Source organism: Clytia hemisphaerica, unplaced genomic scaffold (assembly GCF_902728285.1).
Source record: "Clytia hemisphaerica strain Z4C2 unplaced genomic scaffold, Clytia hemisphaerica genome assembly, whole genome shotgun sequence".
NCBI lineage: Eukaryota > Metazoa > Cnidaria > Hydrozoa > Leptothecata > Clytiidae > Clytia > Clytia hemisphaerica.
The window spans coordinates 1,355,465-1,367,808 of NW_027103286.1; the positions used below are offsets into that span (position 1 = coordinate 1,355,465).

The following is a 12,344-nucleotide window of genomic DNA, read 5'->3' on the forward strand; positions in this document are numbered from 1 at the left end:
ACAACAATTTTACAATTTGTCTCGATCATACAGTCAAAACAAAGAAAAATAACGCGGGTAAAATTTCATCGCGCGCACTTTCGGTTTCAGTTTCGAAAGGTAAATTTTTCGACAAAACTTGGAAATTCCCAATCTCAATTCCAACGCCCCTTGGACAGTTGTGAAAAAAATAAAACAAAAAAAGTTCCTTATCTTTCAGCGATGATACCCCCATGGAGTTTGAATCAGTATTTCCCATGCTGAAAGAGATTTTACCTTATAATGTAAATTACTCTAAATTATCAAATTTGTATATAAAACTTTAAAATTTTGCAAATGAGAATTATCATATGATTCAATCCAGAATCGAGGTGAATTGAAAACGCTTGTAAGAAGACTTATATGACAGTAAACGACGATAAACAGTTTAAGTTGAAAAGGTAAGATAAAATGATAGCTTGATAATAATTTTCCCAAAACTACAATCAGCGCCTAAATATATTGGCAATTTTGGGAATTTCAACGTTTTTCAGAATTTAAAGGTCGGGCGAGAATTGCAGTTTCAATACTTCCACTTTGCTTCATTGGATTTTTTGGGAGATGTTGGGTGGCTTCCAGGCTGTACTCTCAGCCTTATTGGAACATTTTTCAGCTTTTAGATCCTGAGTTCCTAAGGTCCTAAGTCTTAAGTCCAATGTTAAAACTCAACCAGTTATACTTTAAAGCACTTAAAAATCACTTGCGGTTTTAAGTTTTGAGGGAATTCCCCTTTTGGGGCAAATATTTCGGCGACGATTGTAGACCCTGATATCAAGTAGGATTTTTCTATCGTTTAGTTTACAAAAAACATACTCCAGGATCCAGTAATTTCATTGTCTACACGTTTTTTATAAGAATATCCAAAATCTTTGAAGCCATCAGATGTTCTTAACTTTTTTTAGCCTAAAAATGTTCTTAACATGCTCTTATTTTCACCATTTTTTGAGAAGTTTTGTCTATTATTTTAAAAAAATTGGGTGTATTAGAGTCAACATTTTTGTCATCGAAGCCTTATGTTCTTATATAGTTTGTTCTTATTAAAAAATCGTCCATCTTACTTGTTTTGCGTCTGAAGACAAATCACGCTTTTACTCGAAATTTGTATGTGCGTGTTACATGACATTTATTTCTGATTGGCTCGAATTTATTGACACTAATAAAGTTATCAGCTGTAAGTTGTAAAGCAAATAACCAGGAAATAAAATCACGTGAACTTTTTCGAGTAATCACATGTTTTGACTGCACTGATATAATTTTGCAACCCATGTAAACCCATTCACAGTAAGGTTTTTTAGTTGCTTTAAATTATTTAAAGATAACTAAAAAAATTTTCCCTTAGGAAAGTCCCGTTTCATTGAAAGCAAGAGAGTATTTGTCAATAAGAATTATTTTAGCATCTGAGAGGTGATAGAATTTTTAAAATGTTTTGACGTTGTGAATTCTTTCTGTGTCGCGAAAATACCGGTATAGAGAAATTAAGAAAATCAGAATATCTAAACTATTTTCTTTTATTTTGTTTGCTAGCTTGAAAATATTTCCATTAAAATACGCAAAAAATAGTCGCAACGAGTTTTTTTGAAGTTTCTTAAAACCACCATTAAACTTTTTTCTTATGCCGGAGAAATCTCAAATTGATTCAAATCTTTCCAAAAGTAATTTTTATGCAGCAACAAAATACTTGCATTTTTGTAAAATCCTGTACCCTTTCTCTAATTAATTCATAACGTGTAGTGGTAAACCGTTTGACATATAACAAGCATTTCAGAGGATGAGTCTACACGGGGTACCACGCTATCTGTAAAACGGGGAAATATCTTGATTATTGCCTAAAAACTCAACGCCTTGACCCTTTTTTGGTTAAATACTAACAAAAATCTGACTTTGGGTTGCACATTATTTTATAAGCAACTCCATTTTTCGAGTCAGGGCTGGGGTTGCTTGGCATTCTAGAAAATTTGAAAATTTTGCTGAAAATTTGCTTTGACCACCCCTGATATTATTGATTGGGTCAATGGCTATTGTTTGTCATGCTTAAAAATATAGTGAAGAAAAAAAGTTTGGCTAATTTTAGGGATGGAGCCTTAGCAACGTTGGTCACTTATTAAATAAATTTTAGTTTGATGATTACTTTTTCTCTGATTACTGGTCATTCAGAGGAAAGAATAAAATTCCCTTTCAACTTTAAAAATATATGCATATACCTGTGGCTTGATATTACTTGATATATGAGTTTTAGTTCTTCGAAATTCTTTTAAAAACATCGGAACCGTCGTTCAAAGAACTCTTTCCCTAAAAGAATCTTGGAATACAAGTGTTTTTTATAAGAACATAAATTTCCTTTCAACCTTGAAAATATACAAATACTTATGGCGTGATATTACGTCATCGCCTTTGTGTTGCTGACTCACATCAGAGGGGATTTACAAATCGTGATGTGAGCTATTCAAGACTTGAATTCTATTATTGTCTTTTTATTGTTCTGAAGTAGGAAATAATTAATTTTTGAAATATCAAAAATGGATATGAGAAGGTTGTATAATGTTGGAGGGAGACTGTTAACTTCCATGTGAGGAATTCTTGATAAAATTTTGAGCACCTCCTCAGATCTGCTACATAAATTTTAGTCAAACCGAAAATTCTCTTATCAAGGAAAACAGAAATATAACATTCATCATTAAAAGGCCTGGGTTCGAGTTATGTTTAATATTGCGTGACATAATCTTAAGGTGACGTACAGGACGAAGGATAGAAAAAAATCACAAAAGCAAAAGAATTACAAACAATTAAATCATAAGGAGCTTCAAACAATGATTTGTTTTTGTAACATGTTAACAGGAAATTCTAATACATTTAAATTCTAAGAAGAGAGCCGGTAGAACACATTAAACATTCATTGAACGTTGAATGGATGTCCCGGACGTTGGAGAGACGTTGACATGATGTTTGATTTCAGACAGGTTTTCAGGGGACTGTACCCTCATACTGGTATTTTTTTATCGGTCGAAAAAAGAAAAAGATTTTTTTCCAACTCTCCCCATTCTTCCAACCTGTTTGGACCTTGCATTTGTAAGAAACGATTCTGATTGAGCAATATCAAATTCTTAATAGAATAGAATAGGAACAATAGAATATAATTGAATAGGAACAATAAGAACAATGGAATGAAATAGAATAGAATAGCAACACAATAGAAAATTTACAAATGCTGCTCAGTTAAGTACCGTCCTGCTAGCTCTTGTAGGTGATTGAACGATAAACAAACATTTGGACTTTCAATTTTATCTTTCTTTGTTTATTTTATGTCAAAAGCATCAAGCATCGAGGGAATTTCTAAAATGAATTTCCCATTTCAAGTTGATGATGTATAAAAACACGAACTTTATTTACAACTCAAACATTAACCATTTGGACACACCACAGAGTGTAGAAAACTAAGAGCATGAAATCTGACCTAAAGAAATGGGATGAGATTGAGTTTTTACAAGAGACTTCACTAATTGGTTATTTGAAGTAATAGAGATGACGCGTTCTTTAGAAAAAGTAACAAAATTGTTTTATTACAGGTTAACGACCAACCAAATCAAACGAGAGCTTGTAAAAACTCCAGCTTGTCCCAAAGAAATTTTGCTCGTTTTTTTATCACATAGTTATTACAGCTTCTATGATGATTTTTAGATGCTGTTAAAAAACTTTATTCAAAACCTAAGTCTGGCTTTAGTGAAGGATGCAGGGAGTTCGTAATAACCTTCCGTACCATACCAATTCTATATGGCTCCTGATTTTAAGACTTAGAATATATTCTGCAGTTTAATAACATGTAATTTTCGTTTTTTCTTTTAGTTGAAAGCATCAAAAGGACATCCAAATCTGGGGAATACCAACAATAACCAATACAGCATGGCACCAACACCTCTTACAACCATTATAGTCTTTCATTCTTATCCACAAAAACCTTGCATAGATGGGCTGATGGCTGCAATCATTGCTACATGGATTTACCAAAGCAGATCATCTAAAGTGCGCCTTGTACCTTACTCCAGAACTAAAAAATCCTTTGACAGGCTGAAACAAACAGTCGAGGAGACTGATGTTATGGGAGATTTTGGCAGACAACAGATTGTGTATGTTGATTGTACACCAGATCTGGAGGAGGAGATAGAGTTCCTGGAGAAGATTGTTGATAAGATTCCGATCACGGTTTACGATCATCACCAGATGCGAGATGATGCACCAGTACGGAGATTAAATGATTATTCAAATTTTGAGCTCAATTTCAATGCTGACAAATGCGCTGCAAAAATGATGTATAACTTAATGTTGGAAAGTGGGGTGGAAGCGAAATACGATATCGAGAATTTATTGACTGTTGTACAGTTCAGTGAGTACGAAGGAATGGATTTCACAGTTGCTGGTAAAGTCGAGGCGGAAAAAATTACAAATGCAGCTTTTAAGAAAGCTATGAATCCTTCTAATGAGGAACTCATAAAAGATGTCGAGAAGATTGATATGTCTTTGTTCTATGTCTTGGATCAAGTACTTACTAATGAAAAGGATTGGGCATTCTTTGCAGATTCTAGTCTCACTAGTGATGAAGTTTTCAACAAGTTCGAAATTCAATCGAAACTCTACCTCGAGCGAACCAACCTCATTCTAAGTGGACGAGATATGGATGTTTATAGTGCTGATAAATTGACCGCCTATCTTGATCTTATGCATAAATTGCCTGGTGTTCTAGCATCAGGTAAGGTGATAGAGAACGTCAAGATTGCAGACAAGATTGTGAGTGTGTATGCAGCAAATATCAATATTTTTCATTACGGAAGATCTTTGGAACCGATGGTTGTCAAAGAGCTACAAACGCGTGGAGCTTCGTACGCCATTTTGATGAACGACCCCACAAGAAATGCTAAGACGGGCGCCTTGTCTTATTATTTCTCCTTACGAAGGGTGGATGGTGCGTTTAGCGCCCGTGACTTAGCATTCTACCTGTTGGATATCACTGGAAGTAAAATTGGTGGCGGTCATCCTTGGGCGTCGGGCGTAACCTTGAATAAAGATCAATACCAGAAATATTTGAACGATTTCTTAAATCAACAGGATTGCCAGATTATCATATCGCAGTGAAGCGAAATGTTCAAAATTTTGAAGTTTTTTTAATGGTATTTAAAAATTGAATTGGACATATAAATTTTTAATAAATTGCTTTTGTCTATAAAATATTTTTTTTGAATTATAAAATGTACTCGATGTATTTAATCATAAATGAATATTTAACTTTCTTGCACTAATTTAAAAAGAAAATTTCTGTATTGCAAAAATAGTCGCATTTTACTTTCGTGTTTACTTGTTTTCAAATTAGTACTCCATCCTGACTAAATTCGTACTTTTTTCGAGATTGGACTAAATACAGCTAACACCCGTTGTCACCGTAAATACTCTTTTGTTTGTTGCCCAGAACCTTTTACTAAAGTTTTGCTCGTACAACAGTTTGTGCATAAATTTTGGTATCTTTTTCAATTGTCTCGATATTTGACTGATTCTACGCGCTGTGGTACAGTGGTCATCAACTTTGATTCCTTGGAGACCAAGGTTTGATTTCAACTCAAAATGGTAAAAATAAGAACATGTTAAGAACTTCCGAAGGCTTTAAACATCTTGGTTGTTCTAATAAGAAAAAAACGTGTAGATGTGAGAATAAACATAAATATTATCCGACACGCGTAAATAGCGACATTTGATTGGCTTCTTTGCTGTCCAATATTTTCGAATACATAGCTTCCATGGAGGCTATATATTTCAAAAATTGACGTCACACAACGAGTTCAATGACAATTGAGCATCTTCTCTTTGACGTTACGTCACAAAAGAAAAATAAGACTTTGGAATAAAAAGCTATGTACCAAGAAACCAGATTGACGAGCATATAAATTGGAATTATGTTTGAAAACGATAAATATTTTAGCGATGAACGGATAATAAACCATTTATTTGGACGCAGTCTCGTCCAATATCTTTTCTCGCACGCCCAATATTTTTGCATATTGGATTCGACTTTGTCCAATAACTGCTTAATAGAATCGAGTTTTCAGAAAAAGAAATTTAAGAATCTAACTCAATTCTAGAACTTATCGAGTCTTATCAAGATTATAACATATTTGAGAATGGGAATATTTAGTTTTACGAACAAACTCGGCATACTCATTATAAGGAGTTACAAATAATCACTAACGTCAAAATGTAAACATTGATCTGACGTCAAATATATTTCGATCATTCGTCTTCCAAAAAAAAAGAGAAACTTCAAAAAGTTCACAGTTGGTGTGTGATTAACGAACGACAAAATGGTAACATAACATTAAATAGATGGGCACCCGAGATGAACTTTTACTACCTCATTGCATTAGGTATTGTATTTTTTGTTTATTTCTTTGACTTCTATCTTAGTAAGAAAGATATGGAGGTGTTAACCCAGGATATGATGCTACAGTTGACGCTCTCTTATTCGATATTCTACTATTCGATAGGCTCCCTTATTCGATGAAATTTAATTTCCCCGTCAACAAGAAACTCTCATAAACGACGTTCCCTAATTCGATAAGCTCCCTTATTCGATGAAAATCCAATTCCCTTTGAAAATGGAATTAGAGAGCGTCAACTGTAGTTCCATAAGTGGGGTTGAGCCAACTTTTCTTTAGGATACTACCTAATCCTTGAACTAACTATCCTTTATCGGGAAGCAAACTCGCAGTCAGAGATAGGATTTCTGTGATAGAAAGTTCATCATGCCATTATATAGATATTCTATATTTAACGTGGATAGCCAAGTAATCTAGGACTTTTAGACAGTCTTTCAATTGTTTTCACGGGGTCCACAGTCATCTATGAACTGAACAGAATATTGGAAGGAGCGGGTTTTCGAACCGAGAACCCCTGATTTGAGACGCTGACGCCCTTGCCCACTTGGCCATTGATTTATAACACCTCATTCTTGTCTTTTCCAGACTACTTGTATCCCTCTCATGATTTAACCACAAACACTCCCTAGGCTCGTTCATTCAATCCTGTCAGGTTTTCTTCATAAACTAAATTATTTTTCTTTAAATTTATTTTTTGCAGGAGTTTTATTCCTTCCGGTACCATCATCGAAAAAGTTCGTATCAGGCGCAGGTGTCCCTCCTGTTCAAATCACCCCAAGATTCAAATACATCTACCCAGACGAAGTTAGTTTCCCACAAATATTCCAATGCATCAATAACATACCGAAATGTCATGCAGGTGGCTGTATAACCAAATGGCTGGTCGAGAGTAAAATTTTAAAATCTACAAGTTCTAAGTATCTTGAAATTGACAATAATAAAGCATTGCTCGTTAGAGCACCTCTCTCACGGACAAGGCAAAAAGGTCCATTTGCGTGTGTTATTGAAAAAAATGGAAAAGTACTTGGCACAGCAACTGGATATTTGAAATTCGTTAGTAAGTTGTTTTCATTTTTATTGATTTGAAGTGTTTTTATCGAGGCTGATCGTGTCTCCTTTCTACTAATATATTCTCAAATCGGACTAAAGAGAGACTTTAAGAATCTCTGTGTCACTGTAAATTCCAGCTTAAGAGATATCCTGTAGGAAATATCAAGCAAACAGTGGTTATTACCCTAAAGAAGGGACTATTTTCCGGCGGAATTACGTTTTTGTTCGCGTCAACATGACTAAACAAGAATAATGGAATATCTGTACAAAATAAATAACGTCAAGTTTGACATTCATACCTCTTTTTTACGAAAATATCCCCCTAAATAATTCGGACTTTTATACTATTCGAGGACAACAGTTCATTGCTGTTGGTAACCATTTTGTTGCTATGGAAACGTAGAAGGGGTTGATAGAATTGCGCACGCACGCTGAATCTAAAAATAGATTTTATCTTTGACATAATCATTACTCTCGATGTGTTTGTACGAGTTCCAATCCCATCAACCTTTGCGTTAATCTCTTTTGCACGTTAATTGCATCGTTTGACAAAAGATGTATAACAGCTTGCAAGTATCTTTAATTGAGCCGCGTTGAATTGTGGGATTGCAACTCGTACAAATGTCAAAAAAAGTGAAAAGTAATAATTATGACGTATGCGTTGCGGAGCGCTATTGAGATAAGTCGGAAGTTTAAGAAGAATTTTGATGGTTGTCGAAGCTTATTTATGTAAGTCTGGTCAATTATCAAATGTCTTCCAACTTTCGAGTCTTACAAATAATGTCTACAATGTAGCCGGTAACACACATGCGTTATTTGTCGTTCTTTTAAACCACATGCAGTTAATTCCCGTGATAAACGATTAGAAATGAATCGCTAGGGGTGTACATTCACTTTCGGTCGGGGTTGTGGATGGCGAAATATGTCGTTTTTTATGAAATTTGTCGTTCTTTTTGTCTATTTTTAGTAATTCAGGATTCTTTAGATAAGCCCCAATTCAAAGTTTTTGTTAAACACTCATTAAATTTCTACTAAATTAAATTTTAAGCGATTCCCAAAAAGTACACAGAACGTGACCCTCCTGATGGAAGCACAATTGAGGATGGAGGTGAAAGAAAACTTGGTAAGAATTATTTTTCTTGGTGCTTTTCGTGCTCCATTTAACATCCATATTAATTCTACAAGAAGGTCAATTACTGGAGTAAAGAAACAGCTTTTCCAGATTACGCAATAAAACTCATACCTTATCGGCCAAAACTTAGTCGGCCCTTAGTGACTAAATTTTGGCTTGGTGACTAAAATTAGGGCCAACTAATAATTAAGGTCGACTAAGTTTTGGCCGATAGCGTAATATACCATCCAAATAAAGACGTCGTTTATGTTAGCCCTGGGATCAATTCTCACTCACTCAATCAAATATTACTCTTTCTTTTCTAGACATTGCAGGAGCATTCAAAGACGGGAAGAATGCAGCCTTGATTCTCATCATTTTCATTTTGTTCTTCGTATCTACTGCCGTCTGGGGACTTATCATTTACTTCAAAGTTAACAGCCCCTCGCCAACGTAAGTCTCTTTGTAAATTGTTAAATAAATGACCAAAACAATGACAAGAATCCCCAGAGTTGGCAAAAGATCTGAACCAACACCACCAACTCAAATATCTTGAAGCTATCGTGTTAAAAATCCAAAAAGCAGTCACGGACATTCTAAATAAAAGATTATATGGTTTAGTGAACTCTTACCATCTTTTAACTACCTTATGTCCGTTTCCAGCAATTTATGTTGAATAGTTTATTCGAGGGTCGGGAAAGTCTTATTAATTTGTAGTATGTCTTATGGAGAAAGAATCGGTGACTCTATTCAACATAAGCTAATAGACGATATCGGCTTTCCGAATTTTCCCCGAATGATTACCCATGATGCATTGGTATCGTCATCAATATCGTCCGTGAATTTTTTTTGCACAATGCATCATGGGTAATCATTCGGGAAGAATTCGGTAAAGCCGATATCGTCTATTCCCAATACACGGGCTGCAAAATTGTATCAGTGCAGTCAAAACATGTGATTACTCGAAAAAGTTCACGTGATTTTATTCCCTTGTTTTACTTGCTTTACAACTTACAGCTAATAACAGTGTCAATAAATTCGAACCAATCAGAAATAAATGTGATTTGTCTTCAGACTTTAATTTTGCAACCTGTGTATTGTTTTCTTACAGAACAAAAGACGGTTACAAACTGCTTGAAGAGCAAAGAAGCGAGGAGGGAGAATATGAAGAAGTGGAAGATGAATACGAAGAAGCAGACAAAGGGAAGAACAAAGCGAAGAAAGAAGAAAAGAAAGAAAAGAAGAGCGAAGTGAAGAAAGGAGAGAAGAGAAAAGAAGAGAAGAAGAAAGAAGACAGCAGTAAGAAGAAGAGAGAAGAAAAGAAGAAGAAACAGGTGGACAGTGATCCGTATTATGACGAACCGTATGAAGAAGATTATGATACTGTCAAACAACGAAACGCGTAAGTGTGTTTTTCAGCAACGGAGACGTTAAGGTTCTAATTTGATTAGATCCTGACCAGCTGATACTGTGACCCCTGATTCTGAAACCTACTATGGCGCGCGGAAGCGCCAATAAATTTTATCTTGTTTAAAACGATACTATCTTTTTTTTAAACATACTATCTTTTTAAACCAATACTATCTTCGTTTAAAAACATACTATCTCAATTAAAAAGAAACTTACGGTTTGAAAAGCCGAGTCAACAGTTTAACTAGTGAAAATGTCAAGTAAGGGTTTGTCTCTTTTACCCAAATCATTAGGGGCTACGGTGGAGGGTGGGTACCTTGGGGGATAGTGACACACAGTGAACGCAATAGCAGCGTTTCTCGGTATTCACATTTTCTTTGTCGTTTGAAGGAGAGTAGAATACACATTATCCACTACGTTTTTAAACTGTTCCATTAGCTTGGCCTTTTTTCCTTCCTCCATTTTATTTTTGGTCTTTGTCAAGAAACTGAGAAATCAGCTCTACTCCATATGCCTTTGGTGATCATCCACATGTTATCGTAATGCGCATGCGCACCGTTGGAAATTGAATAAGCGAGACAAGAAAGATTTATAACTCGGAATTTTTTACAATCAGTCAAATTAGTCGATCTTTAACTCGATAACCGTAACTCGGCCTTATTGAAGAAAGAAGAAAAAAGTTTCGATTTCGATTTTGGGTGTAAGTATCGGTTCAGATAGTTAGATAGTTTCAGTTTAAATATGATAGTTTCTTTTTAAATGAGATAGTATGTTTTTAAACGAAGGGAGTATTGTTTTAAAAAGATAGTATGTTTTAGACAAAGATAGTATTTATTGGCGCTTCCGCGCGCCATAACCTACAGCCTAACTGTCCGGCTACGGTGCGCAAGGTTGTGGGTTCATCTCCCAGCCAGGTTATACCAAAGATTCCTAAAATGGTACTTGATGCCTCTCTGCTTGATACTCAGCAATTAAGAGAAGGATCAAGTGTACGTGGAGCAATTCAGGGAGAAAGAGTGGCGCCCTCCCCTACCTTCGGGTAGATATAGCTATCGAAAGGGGAGCCTTCAGGTCGACTCAAACTACGGTCGCAGACTACTACTAACTACCAAACACATGATAGTGATCTCAAATTTCAACTTTCGAACATTCTAGTTCCATCAATTCGACATACAACGAGGTCGCAGAGAAATCTAAGAAATCTTCATCTTCAAAGAAAGGGGCGTCAAGAGCACCGCCCTCCAACGATGATTATGATGATGTTTTTGAGGGAGGGAGTGATCTCTATGATGACGTCATGGTTCAAGCACAAGCACCACCAGTCAAAAAGCCACATCGTATCCCAGGACATCGTATCCCGGGTTTACCCCCGGCGTCGCTGATTAAAGAGTTGTCAAGGATACCGGTTAACCCACCACAAGGGCGTGACGCTAAACTACACCTTATTAGTCGAAATAATTCTTCCAAACATCACAGATCACGGTCGAAAAGTCGAAACTCAGATGATTCGGAAATAGCTGGAATGAGTGCAAAACATATTCAAAAGAGTTCTTCAATTCGGTCACATAGAGGTCATAGCAGCCGCTCAAGTAGTAAGAGATAGTTAGCCTAAAAATAAAAATTGATAGATTGTACTTAGTTATTAAATTTTATAACCATTCAAAAAAATATACTATTTTTTTGTAGAATATAGATTTATACCAAGAAATTAGTATAGTTTCAAATTTGGTTATTAGATAATTTCTAAAAATTATAGAATACTCCATCCTGACTAAATTCATACTTTTGCCGAGATTGGATTATATACAGCTGAAAAAAGCAAACGCCCGTTGTTACCGTGCATACTTTATTTTTGGATGACCAGAAATTTTTACTAAAGTTTTCCCGGACATAAGTTTGTGCGTAAACTTTGGTATCTTTTTTTAATTATGTACAGTGGTCGTCAACTTTGATTCCTGGGAGTTTGATTTCAACTCAAAATGGTAAAAATAAGAACATGTTAAGAACATCCGAAGACTTTTATTAGCCTCCTGTAACTAAACCAAACAGAAATAGAATCAAGTTTTCAGAAAAAAATTAAAAGAATCTAAATATTGTAGAACTTATCGAGTCTTATCGAAATTGGGCTTTTCCAGAAATAGTCCGTGCCACCATGTTGAGGATATCAGATATCCAGGGGGTTAACGATTTTTGTTCAAAAGTCGATATCCAATGATATCTGCAAGGGAGCCGAGTGTCTCTTTTCAAGTAAAAAATACGATATCCATGGGTAAGCATCTTTATAAGAGAGATATCCAGGGGGGTTAAGCATGTTTTTAAGAGTGGATATCCCGTCTTTA

At 35.3% G+C, this 12,344-nt stretch overlaps 2 protein-coding genes across 2 annotated transcripts in view; both read left to right on the forward strand.

Annotated features, from left to right (window-relative positions):
• Nucleotides 1–5,237, forward strand: part of LOC136806323 (uncharacterized) — a 15,835-nt gene extending 10,598 nt beyond the window's left edge. The window contains exon 2 of the mRNA XM_067062880.1: nt 3,859–5,237. Within this exon, the coding sequence (XP_066918981.1) occupies nt 3,916–5,142 (1,227 nt within the window). The 5' untranslated portion in view covers nt 3,859–3,915 and the 3' untranslated portion in view covers nt 5,143–5,237. The remainder of the gene's footprint in view (nt 1–3,858) is intronic.
• Nucleotides 5,238–6,394: 1,157 nt separating this feature from the next.
• On the forward strand, nt 6,395–11,705 carry LOC136808237 (uncharacterized). The gene is made up of 6 exons (XM_067064778.1): nt 6,395–6,422; nt 7,135–7,491; nt 8,533–8,607; nt 8,922–9,048; nt 9,707–9,997; nt 11,161–11,705. Exons 1-6 carry the CDS (start codon nt 6,395–6,397, stop codon nt 11,606–11,608), a joined length of 1,326 nt encoding a protein of 441 aa, XP_066920879.1. The 3' UTR covers nt 11,609–11,705.
• Nucleotides 11,706–12,344: the final 639 nt, after the last annotated feature.

What these genes read in the sequence shown, in the direction of transcription:
- LOC136808237 (XM_067064778.1), top strand. Translation starts at nt 6,395, where the DNA reads ATGAACTTTTACTACCTCATTGCATTAG. An exon ending in TTACTACCTCATTGCATTAG is followed by an intron (nt 6,423 to 7,134) that starts GTATTGTATTTT and finishes TATTTTTTGCAG; the next exon opens with GAGTTTTATTCCTTCCGGTA. An exon ending in TGGAGGTGAAAGAAAACTTG is followed by an intron (nt 8,608 to 8,921) that starts GTAAGAATTATT and finishes TTTCTTTTCTAG; the next exon opens with ACATTGCAGGAGCATTCAAA.